Source organism: Mastomys coucha, unplaced genomic scaffold (assembly GCF_008632895.1).
Source record: "Mastomys coucha isolate ucsf_1 unplaced genomic scaffold, UCSF_Mcou_1 pScaffold22, whole genome shotgun sequence".
Taxonomy (NCBI): domain Eukaryota; kingdom Metazoa; phylum Chordata; class Mammalia; order Rodentia; family Muridae; genus Mastomys; species Mastomys coucha.
Genome location: NW_022196905.1, coordinates 249,143,011 through 249,164,901, shown reverse-complemented (window position 1 = coordinate 249,164,901; position 21,891 = coordinate 249,143,011). Strand labels below are relative to the sequence as shown.

The 21,891-nt window shown below is 46.4% G+C and overlaps 1 protein-coding gene across 1 annotated transcript in view; it reads right to left on the bottom strand.

The window, feature by feature from the left end:
• Positions 1–21,891, bottom strand: part of St3gal2 (ST3 beta-galactoside alpha-2,3-sialyltransferase 2) — a 56,122-nt gene that overhangs the window by 911 nt on the left and 33,320 nt on the right. Inside the window, exons 2-6 of the mRNA XM_031336884.1 lie at positions 15,221–16,470; positions 9,655–9,848; positions 3,693–3,872; positions 489–534; positions 8–119 (exon numbers count right to left, since the gene is read on the bottom strand). Of these exons, the coding sequence (XP_031192744.1) occupies positions 8–119; positions 489–534; positions 3,693–3,872; positions 9,655–9,848; positions 15,221–15,562 (874 nt within the window). The 5' untranslated portion in view covers positions 15,563–16,470. The remainder of the gene's footprint in view (positions 1–7; positions 120–488; positions 535–3,692; positions 3,873–9,654; positions 9,849–15,220; positions 16,471–21,891) is intronic.

Below are 21,891 nucleotides of genomic sequence, written 5' to 3'. Positions count from 1 at the left end.
TCATCACACACATGTAGTGCAAAGAAGAGCACCAGCATTCCTGTGGAAGGGTAGCGCCCATGGTGCTCGGTCCACCTGTCATGGATGTACTTGAAGAAGGCTGGGTTGTAAATCTGGACCTGCAAGAAGAGTAAGAGGCACATGAAGGGCTTGGAGGTCTGGAGATTTGGGTGTTCCTAGGTTTCTATGGTCAGTGTAGGAGTCAGGCATGCAAACACATGTAGACCCCCCTCCCCGCCCCCACCCCCGCCCCCAACACAGGGTTTCTCTGTGTAGCCCTGGCTGGCCTGAAACTCACTCTGTAGACCAGGCTGGCCTCGAACTCAGAGATCCACCTGCCTCTGCCTCCCGACTGCTGGGATTAAAGATGTGCAATACCACACTGCCTGGCCCACAGATGCAGATTTTGATGGCCTTGGCATAGCTTGAGTAAGCCAGCATAATTTCTATGGTGGTGAGGGTCAAAAGGCAGGGGCTAGGGAACTTACCTTCTCTTTGTCCACTCGAAGGAAGGACTTCACTGGGGCATAGGTGCTGCAAGAAGACCGAAAACAAACAAACAAACAAAAACCTTTCAGATGGCTCACAGATGGCAACACATTTGCTCTTTAGGACCAAATAGTGACACCCTCACAACTTCTAGACTGATCTATTTTCATTGCATGCTCACCACTGCGGGGCCTTGATCAGAAACATTCAGTGGCTTTCAGGATAAAATTGGGATACTTTAGTTAAGCCTAGGGGCTTCCAATCTCACCCTTTCTCCCCTAAGCTGTCTGCGGGGGGAACTCAGCATTTGGATCAATTGATCTCAAACTCACCATGTGTGCTGCCTGCTTTTTATATCAACGTGACACAAGCTAGTGGCAATGAAGAGGAGAGAACCTCAATTGAGAAGATGCCTCCCTAAGATCTAGTTGTAAGGCATTTTCTTAATTAATGATTGATGGGCTCAGCCCATTGTGGGTGGAGCCACTCCTGGGCTGGTGGTTCCAGCTTCTATAAGAAGGATAGGCTGAGCAAGGCATATAGAGTAAGCCAATGCTAAACCACTTTTGGCCTTCTTACTATTTAAAAAATATATATTTAGGTTTATTTGTACCTTGTATGTGTATATATATGTACCTAATATACTCAAGACCCTGGGTTTAATCCCCAGCACCACAAATAAATAATATATAGTGTCATATGACTAAAGAAAAAAAAAAAAAGAAATGGTCACCAAAGTCAATAAGTGAAAACAATCCATATATACATATTATAAATAGAAAAACAAATTATGGTGCGTTCACCACAGTGATGGAGTACAGTCTCGATGGAAGACTGAAGACGTGTCATGGATGAGCAGAAGGTCACACAGACAATGGAACACAGGTGGGGAGGAGCAGCTGGAGGTGGTGTAATGTGTAATTGATACAGTTTCTTTTCGTGATAGTGCAGGTTTTGGAGGAACATCAACTTTACTGAACTTCATACATCAGCAAGAATTAAAACAGTGGTTTGGGGCTGGAGAGATGGCTCAGCAGTTAAGAGCACTGACTGCTCTCCCAAAGGTCCTGAGTTCAAATCCCAGTAACCACATGGTGGCTCACAACCACCCGTAATGAGATCTGATGCCCTCTTCTGGGATGTCTGAAGACAACTACAGTGTACTTACATATAATAAATAAATCTTAAAAAAATAAAAATAAAACAGTGGTTTTTATAATATTTAACCACATATAAAAGTACAAGGCTAGTCAGAGTAGACCATGTGGTTGTTTAGGGCTGGGGATGGGATAAGACAACTGGGTTATTGGGGCATTACTAGATCAAAGACCTTTAGAGCATGAAGACATTCTAATATTGTCATGTTTACAGCATTCTGAATTCTTCAAAAATGTTACTGGTTTGTACATTTTAAAAGTTTTTATTACATTTATTGATTTGTGTGCTGGCATGCACAAGTGCTATAGCAGGCATGTCAGAGGACAACTCCCAAGAATGGGTTCTCTCCTCCCCACCTGTGTTCCATTGTCTGTGTGACCTTCTGCTCATCCATGACACGTCTTCAGTCTTCCATCGAGACTGTACTCCATCACTGTGGTGAACGCACCATAATTTGTTTTTCTATTTATAATATGTATATATGGATTGTTTTCACTTATTGACTTTGGTGACCATTTCTTTTTTTTTTTTTCTTTAGTCATATGACACTATATATTATTTATTTGTGGTGCTGGGGATTAAACCCAGGGTCTTGAGTATATTAGGTACATATATATGTGGGTACATATATATATATATTTGTGGGTTCTGGGGGATTGAACTCAAGTGACATGTTCACACCACTTCTGACTTCCTCAGGCACCGGGTATACAGTCATACATCTAAAATAAATAAATTTTATATTTATTTTTTATTTGCTTGGTTTTTAAGATTTGGGAGGTAGGTGTAGTGGCATATCCCTGTATCCAAGAATTGTAGAGATGAAGCAGGAGAATGACTTCAAAGCAGCCTTGACTACGTGAGACCCTGTCTCAAAAACATACACACACTAAACAAACAAACAAACTAGTTAATTAAATAGAAAAAGCTGAGGAGATGGTTCAGTGGTTAAAAGCATTTGCTGTTCTTGCAGAGGAATCAGTTTCCGTTCCCAGCACCCACATGGTAGCTCACAGCCACCTGTAACTCCAGTTCCTGAGGATCTGATGTCTTCTTCCAACCTCCTTGGGCTGCTGTACACATATGGTGCACATATACACCCTCAGCTACATACACATAAATAAATAAATACATATTTTTTAAAAAATGTTAAGCCAACAAAACCCGACAAACCTTCGGTAAACCAGGCCTTGTGACATAGACCTGCAATCCCAGCTAGAAGGGAAGCTGAGGCATGAGGGTCACAAGTTCAAGGTCTGCTTCAGCTGCAGAGAAAGTTAAGGCCAGTTTTAGCAGCTCACCAAGAGCTTGTCTCAGAAATTAAAAACAACAACAACAACAAGTACAAAAAGCAACCAGGACTGGAGAGATGGCTCAGTGGTTAAGAGCACTGGCTGTTCTTCCAGAGATCCTGAGTTCAATTCCCAGCAACCACATGGTGGCTCACAACCATCTGTAATGGGATCTGATACCATCTTCTGGGTTGCATTAAGACAGAGTACTTGCTGGGCGGTGGTGGCGCATGCCTTTAATCCCAGCACTTGGGAGGCAGAGGCAGGTGGATTTCTGAGTTCGAGGCTAGCCTGGTCTACAGAGTGAGTTCCAGGACAGCCAAGGCTACACAGAGAAACCCTATCTTGAAAACACCAAAAAAAAAAAAAAATACTTATATACACAAAATACATACATAAATCTTAAGACAAAACAAAACAAAACAAGAACAAGAACAAACCCTCAATGAAATGAATTGTCCAGGGTTCCCAGCTGTGATTATGATCTCAAAGACAGCTACCAGAGGAAAAAAACCCACAGCCCAGAGCTGCCTCCTCCAGAGACCAGTCCAAACTGGGCAATCAGGGTTTTGCCACTATTACACCGAGCTGCACCACATAGGATGAGACTCAGATGAGCTATACCCTCAGCTAAGCCACCATTTTGAGCCCCTACTTCTCACTAATTCAATTAGAGAATATTTTGAACTCAGAGACAAGCCCTCCCATGGAACCCCTGGCACCATGTGCTACTCGGCCAGCAAAGAGGCTCACAATCGGATCTGTCCTGTGGAGAGGGCACTGGCAATCCACATTAGGTCCAGGGCCTTGAAGGGTACCAGCACGAAGCTGACATTGGCAGGCAGGTTCTTGGCACTCTCCGGGTACATGAAATGGTGAGTTGTTCGGCTGCCAACATCCTTCTCAAAGCCCACAGTCGGTGCCTGATTCATCCTAGAGAGAGAGAGAGAGAGAGAGGTATGAGAAGGAACTCTTGGTGTGTGGGTCTTAGAGGATAATTTGGCACTCACCAAAAATAAAAAAAGGAAGCTGGACATGATGGCTAATATCCATAGTTCTAACATTCAAGAAGTGGAGGCAGGAGGATGCCACACATTTGAGGCCATCCTGAGCTACAGTGTAACACTGTCTAAAAAAAAAAAAAAAAAAAAAAAAAAAAAAAAAAAAAAAGAAAAAAAAAAAAAAAAAAAAAGAAGAAAGAAAAAAAGAAAAGAAAAGAAAATGATGGACACTTTGACTCAGCAATGGTTGCTTAAGTAAAGATAATGACTATTCTATTAATCAAAGAACTAGTGGGTACAGTTTGTACATTCATCCACTGAATACCATCTAGGTACCAGAATGGAGTAAGTTTTACATGTTGGTAACAAACCCAGCTCTATTCAGTGAAACATCCTAAGGGTGGAAAGTACCCCTTGTGTCCTTTTTTTGTTGTTGGTGGTTTTTGTTTTTGTTTTTTTGTTTTTTTCGAGACATGGTTTCTCTGTGTAGCCTTGGCTGTCCTAGAACTCACTCTGTAGACCAGGCTGGCCTGGAATTCAGAAATCCACCTGCCTCACCTCCCAAGTGCTGGGATTAAAAGTGTGCGCCACCACCGCCCGGCCCCTTATGTCCTTTTAGAGACAGGATCTCATACAGCCCAGACTGGCCTTACATTTGCTGTGTACCAAACGTTGGCTTTGAACTCCTGACCTCCTGCTTCTATCTCCCAAGTGCTGGGATTATAGAGATGTACCCCTGCATCAAGGCATGCCTCCCATTTGGGGAAACATCTTACATTACAACGAGCCTGTTGGTCTTGTTTCCTGCTGTTTATGAGAGCATTTCTGTCCCCTGAGGATGGAGTACCTTGCAGCATCATTTCTACCACAGTAGGGTGACAAGAAACCCTGCTCCTTGACTGTAGCACAGGGACCCAGGAAGGAGGAACAGTCTCCATGAGCCCCCCTAACTTTCAGGCCAGCTCCATGAAACTGTACAAACATCCCCTGTCAGAGTGGCTGGCACCATTCTCTGGTATGGGTGTAGACTTCCTGCGCCACAGAGCACCTCTGCTGAGAGGATAGGGAAACATCTCAGTCGCCTGTGGATGGATGGAAAGGGCACGAAGGACAGGAAAGAACTGGCTGGTGTTACTGGGCTGGGCCAATGCTAGAATCCAGATTTGTGCTTCTGAGGACCTATGCAGCAAACCCTAGCTTTTGTTGTTATTGTTGTTGTTATTTTTGGTTTTGTTTGTTTGTTTTCAAGACAGGGTTTCTTTGTGTAGCCCTGGAAGTCCCAGAACTCACAGCCCCATACCAGAGACAGATAGACCAAGTCCTGAAGATCAAAGAGCTGTGACTATCCAATTTTAGGGGAAAAAAAGGTTTGAAAGAAGACTATTAGCCAGGCAGTGGTGGCGCATGCCTTTAGTCCCAGCACTTGGGAGGCAGAGGCAGGTAGATTTCTGAGTTCGAGGCCAACCTGGTCTACAGAGTGGGTTCCAGGACAGCCAGGGCTACACAGAGAAACCCTGTCTCGAAAAACCAAAAAAAAAAAAAAAAAAAAAAAAAAAAAAAAGGAAAAGACTATTTGGGAAGAGGAAGCAGACAACTGGGAGGGAAGAGGAACAAGAGAAGTCAATGGTGGGTGACTATGATCAAAACTATATGAAAATACTGGAATGAAACCCATTGTTTTATGTAATGGGGGAAGGGAAAGTATACAGTTGCCCCAGGCTGGCTTCTACAGGCCCACTGCCAGCCTTCTCCACTGATAGGTCAATCTACTAAGAGTCAAGAAGTGTCCCCTTGGTCCTGGCGGCAAGACTGTCGGCTCCCTTCACTCCTCTACTACTTGTTTCAGGCCCCAGACAGCAGAGGGCTGGGAATGACTGTCCAAAATATAAAGTTCAAGATGATGTCTCACAGTCTCCACAGGAACAGGGAGGAACGTGGCATTCTTTTGGAGACTCTGACTCATTCTAGATAAGCCAAGTCCTGGAAAGGGGCCAGAAGATGACATGGATCTCTGGGATATGGAGCCACGCATTCCAGAAACCTATCTGCTCCTCAGCATTCCTCAACCCCTAAAGAAAGGCTGGGCAGGCTGGATCTCTCTTTACTCGGGCAGTGTCTGGCTCCCCCATCCCTTTCCTTATGCATCCGTCTCCTGACAATGCCAAGAGCTGGATGTATCTGCTGCCTAAAGGAGGCAAGAAATGCTCAACTCCAGTTGGGTCATCAGCTGAGAGATCAGAGAATTTACAGGAGTAGACAGCTCGAGGTGAGAGGACAGAGCTGTATTTCACTGTTCTCCCTGATTCTGGGATGAAAGGCTTCCTCCTTCCAGGTTAAGCGAGATCTGCAAGCAGCCAGCAATACTACCATCTGGCTCTTCATAGACCACAAACAGCCGACTACCATAGGGGTCACCCTTTCTACAGAGCAATTCTAGGGACCACTCCAAACACTGTATCTTGATCCTGCCTCACGTGAAGGAGAATCTGTGGTTGTGTCTGCAGCTAGGACACACACATGTCAGAAGAAATCTCAGCTTTTGGGCTGCAGGCTTTGACCCCTGATGTTTCCCAATCATCACCAAGGAAACTAATGATAGAGTTGGCCAGAGAAGCAGGCATCTGAGTTTCCTTGGGCTTTCCAAGGGCCCCAGAGCTGAAGGGAAGCAATGGAAGCCTCGACCCCTAATCTTGGCCACCTTCTCTCTGTAGACACAGTTCTTACACGAGCTTCCTTCCCTTTAAAGTACCAGGAACTGGAAGATGACAATAATCCAGGTGGCTCTAGAGTTCTGGGTGGAAGTCAGTATTCTATTTCCACATCCATCACTGTTTCTCATCTTGAGGAAGATCTTGCAAAAAAATACAGAAAGCCTCAAGAGATAAATTGCTGTGTTGGTGTTGCTATGGAGACAGCAACGGTTTCTACGACAAAGGCCTCCTGCCTCCTGGGAAATCTGGTCTTTTTGCAATGCCCATCCTAGCAAAAACCTGGCATTTTCAGTATTTTATTTACTCATTCATTCATGTGTGTGTGTGTGTGTGTGTGCTCGTGTGCGTTGACAATGGTAATCTTCTTCTCGTGATTCCCCTTTATTTCTTTGTGTGTGCTTGTTTGTGTATTGGTGCCCATATGCCACGGGACATGTGTGGAGATCAAAAAATAGAGTCTGGGTGTCAGCCCTCACCTTCTGACCTGAGACAGAGTCTCCTTACCACTGTGTTGGCTAGGGTAACGGGCGCTCAAACTTCTGGAGACTGTCTCTGCTTCTCAGCTGTCTGTGGGGGAGCACTGGGATCAGAGAAGCTTGTGCTAAAGCCCCTGGCTTTTGTATGGGCTCTGAGACTTCACACTCAGGTTGTCAGGGTTGCTCAACAAGTGCATTTATCTACTGGGCCACTTCCCCAACCCCCATCTCATTATTTGAGACAGGTTTTCTCCCCAAACCAAGACTTACGATTTTGGCTAGACTCGCTGACCAGCCAGCCTCCAATCTCCATACCATCAGCACTGGAATACAGGTGCATGCTACAATACCCAGCTTTTACATGGGTGCATTTATCCCTGAACTCTGGTTCTCCCTAACCCGCTTTACTTATTTTTGACACAAGGAGGGCCTCATGTATCCCAGGTTGGCTTTGAACTTACTAAGAAGCTGAAGATGAATTAGAACTTGTTCCCCTCTTACCTCTACACAGGCATGTGCTGCTATGCTTGGGGTTAAACCCACACATCCTAGGTAGAGTCTCTGCCAGCTCTACCATGTCTCACCATGGTTTTCTGGGTTGTTTTTGTTTTTTTCTTTTTTTCTTTTTTTGAGACAGGGTATCACTACGCAGCCATGGCTGGTTTCAGACTCAGAGATTCACCAATTTCTGCATTCTTAAGTATTAGGATTTAAGGTGTGGGCTACTGTGCCCAGCTTTGAGACTTTTGTTTTGTTTTGTTTTTTGAGATAAGGGTTTCTCTGTATAACAGAGCCCAGGGTCCCTTGGATAAGCTTTTGTAGACCTGGCTCGCCTCAGACTTAGAGAGATCCACTTGCCTTTGCCTCCCAAGTGCTGGGATTACAAGCATGCACCACCACGCTCTGCTGTGAGATGTTTTTTAAGCCAGAAGCTTACTATGACACCCCAGGTTGGCCTTCGACTTGAGATATTTCAGCCCTGGCTTGCAGCAGCTAAGATTCATGAATGTGTGCTACCACACCCACCTTGCCCTTTTGGAAAGAGGATAAGTTGATTTAGTGTACCCAAGGGCAGTAGAATAGACTGCAACAAGAACACCTTCTGCCTCCAGGTGGTCGTGAATTTCTTGGGTTCAAGGCCAGCGTGGTCTATAGATTGAGTTCCAGGACAGCCAGGGCTACACAGAGAAACCCTGCCTTGGAAAAAACAAACAAACCAGGAATACTTTCTGCCAGTAACATTGTTTTGTTTTTTTAATTATTATCATTTTAAATTATGTATATATTAAATCATATATACATATTCATATACTGTTTATATATTATATGTGTATGCATATATTATATATGTGTACATATACAAACACACACATTCACACACATATAGTTAGTTGTGTGCATGTAAGTGCAGATACCCATGGAAGCCTGAGGTATCAGATCCCCTGGCGCTGGAATTACTGGCAGTTGTGAATCATATAACAGGAAGTGAACTTGGGTCCTCTGTGAGAGCAACTTACATTTTTATTCACTGAGTTACCTCTCCACCCCCTGTGACTTTATTAAGGTTCTTCTAACATCAAACAAAGAGGTAGGAGTGCGCCACTGACCCTGGTGTGTGCAGAGTTCAGGACTGACCCCAGGGTTTCGTGCATCCAGGCCACTTTTTTTTTTTTTTTTTATGGTTTCTCGAGTCAGGGTTTTTCTGTATAGTCCTGGCTGTCCTGGAACTCACTCTGTAGACCAGGCTGGCCTTGAACTCAAAAATCCGCCTGCCTCTCCCTCCCAAGTGCTGGGACTAAATGCGTGCGCCACCACTGCCCAGCTTAGGCAACTTTTAAAAGAGATTTCTTTTTTGTTGGGCAGTGGTGGCAGCACATGCCTTAATTTGGGAGGCAGAGGCAGGCAAATCTCTGAGTTTGAAGCCAGGCTAATCTACAGAGTGCGTTCTAGAACAGCTAAGGCTACACAGAGGGTAAAAAATTATTTTAGATGTATAAGTGCTTTGCCTGCATGTATGGATATGTAATAACTATGTCAGAGGGAGTATCAGTTCCCCTGGTAGCAGACTCAGATGACTTAGCTGCTGTGTGGGTGATGGGAACCAGATTGCGGTCCTTGCTCTTAGCCACTGAGACACCCCTCCAGCTCTCAAACTGTGTGTTGTGAACACTTACACCACACCCAACCTCGAAAACACGGGAAGAGAGAGCAAACCTATTAACTGAAGCATCTGAGTGCTGGCATCCTTAGTGCACTGGGCAACTGGTACTTGTACCCTAGCAGGAAAGTTCAAAGAAGACTGGCAAGATGGCTCAGTGGATAAAAGAGCTTGCCACCAAACCTGAAAATCTAAGTTCGGTCCGTAGGACCCATAAGGTGGAGGGACTCCTACAAGCTATCCTCTGATATCTTGAAAACTAAATAATGTTAAAAAACAAACCAAAACAAACCAACAAACAAAACCCAAAGAAACAAGGATGCTTTATGCATTGTCTTCCCTGTCCCCATCGGTTCCATAAGAGCTCACCTCATGATAAAGTTGTGGCCGTCCACTTCTTGCCCATAGCCAGAGCCCCGAAGGTTGCCTGAGTTCCCAACCACAGCACAGCGCCGGCACTGTTGGGGGTCCCGGAAGCGGTAGGGGTTCTCACCAGGCACGATCTGAAATAGCTTCTCCAGCACTTCGTTGGTGTTGTGTGACTTGAATTGGGGTTGCAGCATCTGGCAGGGGAGATGGCTGTGAGGATGGAGAAACATCACCCCTCAAACCTGCCCTCCAGCCAGAGCCACAGAGACCTCCTTACAAGGGGCTTCTCTCTTCATAGTAGCAAAGTCTTGACTCTCAGCCAGTCTCACTATTGAGAGACCAGCACCCAGTACCCTGCCAGTCCCGAGCTGCCCCTCCAATGCTCCAGAGAGGCTTGGGGTGGGGGTGGGGATGTCCAAGTGCTATTTGAAGCATTTTGGAGAGGTTTATGGTCCTGGGCCATAAAGCAGAATAATGCACTTCAGGAAGTTTTCCAATCTGTCTCTGGGGTCCACCTGTGGGGTTTGTCTATAGCCACTCTGAATCTCTGGGAAGTGCAGGGAGTCTTTCAAAGCTAGGTGGCTGGAGGAAAACTAGTTCCCTCTACCCCTCAAGAGCTGGAATCCAAACTGCTAATGATCAACAAAGACTCCAAGTCGATGAGGTTAGCCTTGAACCCCTAATGCTTCTGATTCTGCCTCCTAAGTACTGTGTTTTGTTAGAGACAGGGCTTCAGCAGGTAGCCCAGGCTGGCTTTGAGATTGCTATGTAACACTGGCTGATTCTGAACACAGTGTTCCTCGTGCCTCAGCCTCCTGAGTGCTGGGATTACAGCATACCATCATACCCTGCCACGGTGCACATGCTCAATGGGGTTAGCTCAGTGACACGCAGGAACAGAGGAGCAAACAAAAGATCACATGCCTACCAAAAAATGGATTTCTGAGATGTCTCAGGTGAAGGCACTTGCTGCCATGCCTGATGACCAATATCCAAGTCGTAGGACCCATACAACTAAAGGAAAGAATGGGCTCTGACCTCCACACATGACGGGTCATGCACATGCTACACACAGACAGACACACACACATGTACAGAGAGAGAAAGAGAGAGAGAAAGAGAGAGAGAGAGAGAGAGGGAGGGAGGGAGAAAGAATACGTTTTTAAAATATTTAAAAGAAAAACTAGCCACTGTTGCCACATAGGAAAATTTCCAGGAAAAACTAAAAATATAGATCTCACATGAAATCCTCTGAATGTTAAATATTGGTAGTATAAATATTTTTTAAAACAGTGGGCTAGACTTGTTTCATAATACAGGGCCATCAACTGACACTTTGAAATTAACACTTTAAAATGTCACAGACAAAAAGAAGCAGGCCTGCCTGCTCTCCAGAGTGATCTCCAGGACAGCCAGGATGACACAGAAAAACAAAACAAAACAAAGTAAAAAATGCCGTGAGCTCCCAGGAGGCTGAGGCCAGAGGATCCTAAGTTTGAGGTCACCGGGAATACATAATGAAATCCTGTCTCAAAGAAACAGAGCAACATCAGGTATAGCCTCACATGCCTCCACACCCAGGAGGCACAAACGGCAGATCTCTGTGAGTTCAAAGCTAGTCTGGTGTATACGGTGATTAGCAGGCCAGTCAGGGTTATAGAAGACCCTGTCTCAAAACAGAAACAAAAACAAGCCAAACGTAATGGTATATACCTACAATACCAACACTCAAGATTCTGAGGAAAGGGGCTGGAGAGACAGCTCAGTGGTTAAGAGTGCTCTTCCAGAGGTCCTGAGTTCAACTTCCAGCAACCACATGGTGGCTCACAACCATCTGTAATGAGATCTGACGCCCTCTTCTGGTGTGTCTGAAGACAGCTACAGTGTACTTATTTATAATAATAAATAAATCTTTGGGCTGGAGTGAGCTGGGTCGGAGCAAGCAAAAGTCCTAAATTCAATTCCCAGCAACTGCATGATGGCTCGAAACCATCTGTACAGCTAAAAAAAAAAAAACAACAACAACACTGGGCAGTGATCCCTGTGCTTGGGAGACAGAGGCAGGCAATCTCTGAGTTCAAGGCCAGCATGGTCTAGAGTGAGTAACAGGGCTACACAGAGCAACCCTGTCTCAAAAACAAACAAGCAAACAAACAAAAACAAGAAAAGCAAAGCCGTGGACCAAGAGCAGAGAGAAGACACTCTGGGACGGAGTACTTGCCTAGCACATCCCAAGCCCTGGCCTTGACACTCAGCAATAACAACACTGCTGTAGACTGAGGCACAGCCCCCTGGGTCTGTAGACAAGCAGGAGCTGTGCAGGGAACCAGAGATCTTTCTGGAGCAGAAGTCTGCCTCTGAAACAAGAATTCTCAACTCTGTGGCAAAGGAGGTTGGCTGTGGGGAACAGCAAGATGTGTGGGTTAAGGAACAGAGTACCTAGAGGGGCAGTGGTGATGCACGCCTTTGATCTCAGCACCCAGGAGGCAGAGCCTGGTCTATGGGGTGAGTTCCAGGACAACCAGAGCTACACAGAGAAACCATGTCTCGGGGTAAAAAAAAAAGAACCTACCTAAACAGACTCTGAGTTCCAGTCCTATGAACAGGGCCGTCTTGTCCCTGGGGAATAGGGCCACTGCTGAGCCTATAAGTTATAGTTAAAATACTAGGCACACACTGGGTGCATTCTGAACCTTGATTTTCTCCATAAAACAAAGTCGTAGTCAAAAGTAACGTCGGACCTGGCGTGGTGGCGCATGCCTTTAATCCCAGCACTTGGGAGGCAGAGGCAGGCGGATTTCTGAGTTCAAGGCCAGCCTGATCTACAGAGTGAGTTCCAGGACAGCCAGGGCTCGAAAAAGTAAAAACAAAAACAAAAAAAAAACCAAAAGTAACGTTGGGCAAGACTCTACTAGAAGGTCCTACGGGCTCCTCTGGACCTGTGCTCCACAGACACTGGTCTTGGAGGACTCTTACAATCTAGGCCAATAAATAGGTTCTGGACAGCTGTCTCGATAAATGTGTACATCTTCAAATCCATGAAGAATGGCAGGAGAGGCATCTTGCTCCTATACAGACAGGCAGGAGGAACAGGAAGCAGGAACTGCCTCTCCATGCCAGGGAGAAACACGCAGCCTACAGGCTCCGTTCTTGGCCCAGGAGGCAACCAGATGGCCCTGCAGAACCTGGGAAGTGCAGAACCAGCAGTGATGGGGGCAGGGTGGAGGACATGAAAGGCAAAAAGGTCGGGGTGGGGAGGGAACAGGTCCCTTCCCCCCGAGGGGAAACTAGGAAAGGAGATACCATCTGAAATGTAAATAAAGAAAATATCTAATAAAATATTTAAAAATGTCTTGGGACCTAGGAAACTAGGGGTAGACCTGATCTAGGCCCCTCTGAGGCCCCAGTGTTCTACTTCCCTTTGCACCTGGGTCTTACACTGCCCTCTCCCAAGCCAGACCAATCTTTTCCAGCAACTGTAAAGAACTCTTAAAGTGTTTATAATTACTCTGAGCCAACATTTACCAATTAGGACATTCAGCCTTAAAATCTATTATTTCTGTAGGTGAGCACCCTCACAGAAGCAGGGGGAGGGAAGATAGGATTAGGGGTTTTCTAGAGGGGAAACCGGGAAAGGGGATAACATTTGAAATGTAAATAAATAAAATATCCAAAAAAAAAATTATATTATTTCTGGGGATAGCTTAGCAATAAGTAGTGATCATACAAGCAGTGAGGCCCTGAGTTTAGATCCCCAACACCCATATATAAGCCAGATGGGGAGCTCGTTTCTGTAACCTGGTGCCAGTGGTCTGCAGACAGATGTTTGGAATCTCACAAGCCGGCCAGCTTAGCCAAATGCAAAATCACCAAGCTTCAGATTCTTGAGACCCTATCTCAAAAATTAAGGCGGAATGGCCAGTGTGGTGGTACATGTACTTAATCCCAGCTCTCAGAAGGCAGTGGCAAGTGCATCTCAATGAGTTCAAGAGTAGCCTGGTCTACAGAGTGAATTCCAGGACAGTCAGAGTGATATAGTGAGACTATGTCTCCTAAAAACAGAACAAAACGAACCAAACAAAAAGACCCACGACAACAACAAAAATAAGGTAGACAGTGCTTAAGTCAATACTTCACAACATCTGGCTTCCACAAACATAATTCTGCATGTATGCACACACACACAAAACCTGCACAGCACAAACAGGAGCTGGAGAGATGGTTCACCCGGTAAGAGCACTAGCTGCTCTCCAGAGGCCCTGGGGCTCAATTTCCAACACCCATATGGTGGCTCACAATTGTCTGTAACTCTAGTTCCAGGGAATCCAAAGTCCTCTTCTGTCCTCTGAGGGCACAGAAATACATGCACAAAGAACACCCGTTCACATACTGAAATAGAAACATATATACACCTGTGTATACAGATCCAGGCTCCCGGAGTCTGGTAAGAGGCTGGAGGCTGACAGGCAAGAAGATTGGGAAGTCATGGTACTCGCTGCACAAGCCTGGCAACCTGAATTCAATAATCCCTGGATCCCATGGAAAGGAAGAAAGTCCCAGCCCCACAAAGCTGTCTTATAATCTCTACATGTGCATTATGGCATCCACACGACCCCTACTAGATCATACATGCAGGTATATATATATATATATACCAACACACATATACATACATATATATACATACACATACACATGCATATACATACATACATACATACACATACATACATACATACATACATACATATATACATACAAACACACACACACATACATACCCCAAATTGGGGCTAGCAAGATGGCTTAGCAGATAAGAGCACTGACTGCTCTTCCAAAGGTCCTGAGTTCAAATCCCAGCAACCACATGGTGGCTCACAACCATCCATAATGAGATATAATGCCCTCTTCTGGTGTGTCTGAAGATAGCAACAGTGTACTTACATATAATAATAAATAAATCTTTGGACCAGAGGGAGCGGGATTGACCCGGGTGAGCAGAGGTCCTAAATTCAATTCCCAACAACCACATGAAGGCTCACAACCATCTGTACAGCTACAGTGTACTCACATACATAAAATAAATAAATCTTTAACATCATAAAAAACAAAAAAAAGAAAAAAAGTTTTGGAAAACTAAGATGCTGGAGGGAGAAGCCTGAGGCTCTGGCTGGCGGGACAGCACGTGCTGCAGCTGTGGGGTGGCTTCCTGCCACCTAATAGGCAGGCCTCTATCTACCTGTGGCATGGCCTCCAGGTCCTCACTCAGACTGCGCTGGCCATTTGTGCTGCCTACCTGAGCCCAGAGCATTTTGGGGGCAGGGTGTCTACATTGGACTCTTACAAGCACCACAAATAGTTGTTCTCTCTCCTTCTAGGTCAAAGCTCATCCTGCCTGCCTGTCAGCACTTTGTGATCCAGGGATATGGCTCAGATCAGATGGGCATCCTGCTTTGTCAGGGGGCCATAAGAACAGCCTAAGACCAAAAGGGGACTGAATAAAGAGGACCAATCCTGGAAAGCAGGCGACAAAAGGAAATCATGAGGGGGATCCCACAGTTCTTACCATCCACCATCGCTGGACATCTGGGGGGAGGTTCATGTTATCTTTTGTCCAGACCGGTGAGATGTTACCATCAAAGTGGCTGTCAAACCATTCAGAGGTGCCAGCGTCACTCATGCAGCGACTGCAGGCACAACTTTTCCCCGAAAGTCCCTCCTTGCCAAGGCGTTGTAGTCCGGTATAGCCTGGTACCAGCTTCACCCGGTGTGTGCCACCCAGAGCCCCTGAGTCCAGGTAGGGCAAGGTAGCCATGCTGTGGTGTGAGTAGGTGAAGAGCAGAGACATAATGAACACCAACAGGAAGGCCATAGAGAAGAACCACACTCGAAGGGAGCACTTCATCATGCTGGCCACGGAGCAGCTGTCACCGTGGCCAATCCTTTCTTGGCCCACTGTGGGGCCAAACACAGGGCAGCCTGATTGTTTTGGCAGCACGTAGAAAGGACATAGGGGCACAAAGTGTGACCGGGGACTCTTACCACACCTTCCCTCAACAAAAGGAGAAAGCAGGCATAGTCTCCCTCCCTTCCCCCATCCCTGAGCCACTGAAGCCTCTGCTCAGAACGTCCTCAGGTCTCTCAGTCACTAGCTGGGCCACAAAGGCTCTGCGTCTTCTGCCACCCCGTCAAGGCAGAGGTCAGTCCATCCCAGCCCTCTAGTCCCTTGTGAGTGCTGGCTGCCAGCTCCAGGGACCCCCCTCTTTGGTGGCTTGAAAAAGTCCAGTCTGGAGCAGTCTGGATCCTTGTGGCTCATGAGCAGGCGCTAAGGCAGCCCCTCCTCCCCTGCAGTGGGGAATCCCTGGAACCCTGATTACGGCAGAGAGCACATGGGCTTCAGGGGGGCTGCGTTCCATGCACGAGTCCTCTTCACACTTGCAGGCCGGCCTGGTCCAGCTAAAACCAGTGATCTTCATGAGCGTCCTGCCTGCTGCTTCCCATCAGAGGCACTGGTCCTTTCTCCTGAAGATCGCAGCAGCTCCAGCTGCAGTGGCACAGTGGATCACAAAGCACCAACCCTGTGCTGTGGGGTCCGCTGGAGCTGAGAACAGCTGCTGCTCAGCAAGGTGCCAGACTCTAAGCCATGTGGGTCAGCAGAGCTTGTGTGGAGCTCCTCATTAGGACTCCAGACTCCTTCGGCAGGGCAGCTGTCCTGCCTACTTCTGTTTCTGGATTGACATGTCCTGCCCTTGGCTTCTGCCAGTAGTAATCCCCTGGCAGGCTCTTCCTCACCTGGCAGGCTGTCACAGCATGACTCTGAAATTCAGAGAGGAGAAAGAATATGCAGCTAGACAGTAGAACCTGAACATACAACATACATCACATGTGTTCTCGTTCTCTCTCTCTCTCTCTCTCTCTCTCTCTCTCTCTCCCTCTCTCCCTCACACTCCTCTGAGACCATGGATGGGGCCTGTGTGTGCACAGGCCCCATCCATGGTCTCAGAGGAGACAGAGCCAGCAGTAAAAGAGATGCCCGTCAACAAAAGGATAGACAAAAGAAAAGGCTCTCTCCTCCTGTCCACGGATAGCATCATTTTGCCTAACTCTCAGCCTCAGAGGACTGCACCTTCATTAATTAGCCTGAGAATAAACAAGGAATAAGTTAATTTCCCCTGGGTCCGATGGTAAGGGCTAACACACTCCATTTTGAAAGCCTTGTCCAGCTCTGTGTAGTTAGTTACTTTTGGACAAAACTGGGGAGAGATTGGCCTAGGGAAGACCCCAAGGTCTGAGAATAATGGCTTCCCCCACATAATCCTCTTAGGGAACTTGCAGTGCCCATGGGAATCTGGCAGAAACTTGTCCCTGATCTCTCAGGTGTGAACTATACAGGCAACGTTTCTGATTGGTTCAGTGAACCATGAACAATCCTTTCTGCTCTGATATACAGGGTAAACATGTCAGGAGAAGAGGTTTCTGGTCTCTGAACAACCACCAACCAGCCCCCTGGGCAGTTGCCTTCATCTGTGTATTAAGGACAAAATGAACCACACAGAGTCCCATCCTGTTAGTCCCAGCAGCCTAAGGCTCCACGCTGTCCCTAGCACACAGCAGGGAGAAGAGATCACACTTGCCAGAGGGAAAGGAGTTTGAATCCATGCTCAGGGCATCTCTTAAACCATCTCTTTAAATCCAGCAAGCCAGAGTAAGCTCTGATGTGACCCCTCTCTCCCCGGGTCTGACAGCCCTACCCCCAGCCCCTTGTTGAAGGCTCCAGTCAGACATTTTAGGATTCTCTGGCTGCTGTAGCAGCTGCAGGCAAAGTCCCAGGATCTGTGTTAAAAAGACAGCAGTCAGGGTTGCAGAAGCCTGCAACCCCAGGAGGAAGCAGGACAATGAGGAGGCAGGGGCTGTTCAGTAGTGAATCCGAGGCCAGCTAAGGAGATGCAAGAGAGCCGAGACTTTGCCTCAAAGTAGAAACAAAAACAAAAACAAAAATAAAAAACCCCAGCAAGATGGTTCAAGTGGGCAAACCATTTGCACAAGTTTAACAGCCTTCGTTCACTCCCCAGAACACACTTAGAAGAGAGAACCATCTCTACAAAGTTGTGTGCTTCTGATCTCATGTGAGTCCACCCGTGACCCCAACCCATCACACAGACACAAACAACAATTAAAAGGGGGGCAACTAGAGATTTGGCTCTGTGATGAATAGTACTGGATGCTTTTCCAGAAAACCCGATCCAGTTCCCACCAGCCACTGGGCAGCTCACAATCATCTGTAACTCCATTTCTAGAGGATCCATTACCCACGTCTGGCCTCCTGGGGTACCTGGCATGCACATGATATAGAGGTATAGAGGTACACAAAACACCCATATGCATAGAATTAAAATAAATATCTTTTAAGAGAGAAAAGGAAAGAAACAAAACCCCTGCCCCCTCAGTTTGTGATGGCTCAAATTTCTTCAGTGAAGCTAAACCCCAGAGCCATCAAGGGTCAGTATTAGCATAATATAATAGGAAAGACATTATTCTAGATCAGGAAAATGATGCTTATAGATGTGAAAGTACTTCCTTAAGGCCATGACCTGATGAGTGGTGGTGAGCTTTGAGACCTGGCCTCATTCAATGCCTGAGACAAGATGGAGTACTAGAAGAAGCCTCTGAGCTACTGCAGCTGCACAAGGCTCAGGGAGGAAATGAAAGGCGGAGGTGCTGAGAAAGCTCAGAAGGAAAAGGTTCTTTTCGCCACACCTACTGACCCAAATTCAATCCCTGGGACCCACACAGGAGAAGAAAAGAACTGACTCCCTACCATGGCATGGTGGTTTAGGCCTTTAATCACAGCACTCAGGAGTTAGAGGAAGGCAGATCTCTGTGAGTCAGAGCTCAGCCTGGTCTACAAAGCAAGTTCCAGGACAGCCAGAGATCTGTTACACAGAGAAACCCTGTCTCACAAAACAAAACAAAACAAAACAAAACAAACTGACTCTCTTAAGTTTTCCTCTGATGTCCAAATATACATACACAAATAATTAAATAAGTACCGTTTTTTGAAGCTTCAGGCCAGGCGTGGAGGTACATGCCTATAATCCTTGCACTCAGAACATAAAGGCAAAAGAATCATATGAGTTTAAAGCCATTGTAGTAGCTTGAGTAAGAATGGTCAGCACATCATACAGGTGAATGCTTAGTCACCAGGGAGTAGCACAAATTGAAAGGATTCGAAGGTGTCTTAGTTGGTGAGGGCTTTACTGCTGTGAACAGACACCATGACCAAGGCAGCTCTTATAAAGGACAACATTCAATTGGGGCTGGCTTACAGGTTCAGAGATTCAGCCCATTATCATCCAGGTAGGAACATCGAAGCATCTAGGTAGACATGATGCAGGAAAGCTGAGAGTTCTACATCTTCATCTGAAGGCTAACAGAATACTGGCTTCCAGGCAGCTAAGGATGTGGGTCTTAAAGTCCATACCCACAATGAAACACCTACCCCAACAAGACCACACCTACTCCAACAAAGCCATACCTACTCTAACAAGGCCACACCCACTCCAACAAGGCCACATTTTCTAAAAGTGCCATTCCCTGGGTCAAGCATCTACAAACCATCACAGAGGGATTAGGAGTTGTCTTGGTGGAGACAGGTATCACTGGAGGTGGGCTTTGAGGTTTCAAAAGCCCGTGCCAAGCTCAGGTCTCTCTCTCTTGACCTGTGGGTCATGATATAGCTCTCAGTTACTACTCTGGTGCCACACACACCACCATGCTCCCAGCTACACGTGCCACCATGATGATAATTGACTAACCCCCTGAAACTGGAAACAAGCCCTCAACAAAATGCTTTCCTTTATAAGAGTTGTCTCAGGCCGGGTGGTGGTGGCACACGCCTTTAATCCCAGCACTTGGGAGGCAGAGGCAGGCCGATTTCTAAGTTCGAGGCCAGCCTCTGCCTCCAGAGTGAGTTCTAGGACAGCCAGGGCTATACAGAGAAACCCTGTCTCGAAAAAAACAAACAGAGAGAGAGAGAGAGAGAGAGAGAGAGAGAGAGAGAGAGAGAGTCTCTACCACGATGTCTCTCCAAAGAAAAAAACAACAAGCCTCCACTGCATTGCAAGTTTGAAGGTAGCCTGGGCAACATAAGACCATTTCAAAAACCAAAGGAAACAACACCACTATGATGCTGTACGATGGGAGAGCAGCCATGAGGACATACGCAGACCAGAATGAACCAGGTAAAGACCAAATGGCAAGGAATGGGGCATTTGTCTGGGTAGTCGCAGTCATGTTAGAATAGATCAAAACCTGCCCAGCTATTAGTGCTTGCAGCTTGCTAATAAAAAATACTAGATCTCTCTGTCTTTATTCAGGAGCTAAGATGAGCTAGAATGGACATAGAAATGTCCTGCAGTTATTTGGAAGCAAAAAAGGCACAAGAAAAGCCCCCAAGAAATACTTTTAAATTATAGTCCCAACACTTATGAGGCAGAGCGGGGAGGATTAGATAGATGCCAGACTGGGATACATGAGACCACGCCTCAAACAATAAAAGGCCCAAGGATGAGCCTAGAGAGATGGCTCTGCTGTTAAGAGCACCAACTGCTCTTCCAGAGGTTCTGAGTTCAGTTCCCAGCAACCACATGGTAGCTCACAACCATCCATAATGAGATCTGACACCCTCTTCTGAAGACAGTGACAGCGTACTTACATGTAATAAATAAATCTTTGGGCCGGAGCGGGGTGGAGACCCCAGTAACACTGGCTTGAATGAGCTTCTTCAAATATTCCCCTGGGATCCTTACAGACACTTTGGCTGGACAGGCTGGTCTCCCTATTCCCCTATCTACGCCCAACGTATCAGGAAAATAATTTAATTTTGCAGAGTCTTGTTTCCAGCTGTGGTGGTTTAAATATGTATGGCCTTCATAGATTCATGGTCCAGGGAATGGCACTATTAGGAGGTGTGGATTGTTGGAGTAGGTAGGGTCTTGTTAGAGGAAGTGTGTCACTGTGGAGGTGGTCTTTGAGGTATGTATGTATGTGTGTGTGTGTATATATATGTGTGTGTGTATGTCTATGTGTGTGTGTATGTGTGTGTGTGTATATATACGTGTGTGTGTGTGTATACATGTGTATGTGTATGTGGATTTGTATCTCAAGCTCTTCCATGTGAAGAAGTTCTCCTGGCTGCCTTCAGATCAAGATCGAGCACTCTCGGCTTCCCCAGTACCATGTCAACAGTGGACTGAACCTCTGAAACTATGAGAGGCCCAACCAAATGTTTTCCTTTATACGAGTTGCTGTGGTCATTGTGCCTCTTCACAGTAATAGAACCCCAACTAAGACACTCGCCTCTGTGATCTGAACAGAGGCATGCATGGGGCACGTAGCCCTGGGGGCAGTGACTCTGTAGGCTGGTGACTGAAGGAATGAGGAGCCAAGGAAATGAGTTGTTTGTTTGTTTGTTGTTTTTTAAGCAGGAACTCCTCTGTGACCGTGAAAGTGGAGACTTCCAGAGGAAACATCTCTGCCAGAGATGTCACTGACTCCTGGGAACTTAAATCATCGTCAGGTCATCTGATATCATTGGACTGCCTTGATAGGGCCAGAAAAAAAAAAAGCCCCAGTTCAGCAACATGTCTAGGGAAGAACAGAGTAGATATGGGCAAAAGGTCCTGCTTTAGAACCCCAGTGTCCACTCTGGTTCTGGGAGCTTAAGCTCGGGTAGCAGACAGGCTGAGCAAAGGGAGCATCAGAAGGTCCCAGAAGCCTCCAGACACAAACTCTCACCCCCAGGTCATCCAGTTCTGGCCCTTACATGTCTCATTTCCAGTTGTGAATGCCTCATACTATCCTGGGTATTCTAAATGAGACCCCTCTACTTCACAGCTACTGAATCACATAAAAAGACCATAAATATCCTCATATAAAATGTAAGAAATGGGTGTTTGAGGTTTGATGGCTCATGCCTATAGTCCCAGTACTTGAAAAGCAAAGGGAGGAGAATCATGAGTTCAAAGCCACCATGGGATACATGGACAGTAGCCATTTAGTCTGGACTCCATAGAGAGATAAGGCCTCGAGTGTTGGTGGCACACACCTTTAATCCCAGCACTCGGGAGGCAGAGGCAGTTGGATCTCTGATTGTGAGGCCAGGCTTGTCTACAGAGTGAGTTCAAGGATAGCACCAAAGGTAGACAGAGAAGTCTCAACAAATCGGGGGGGGGGGGG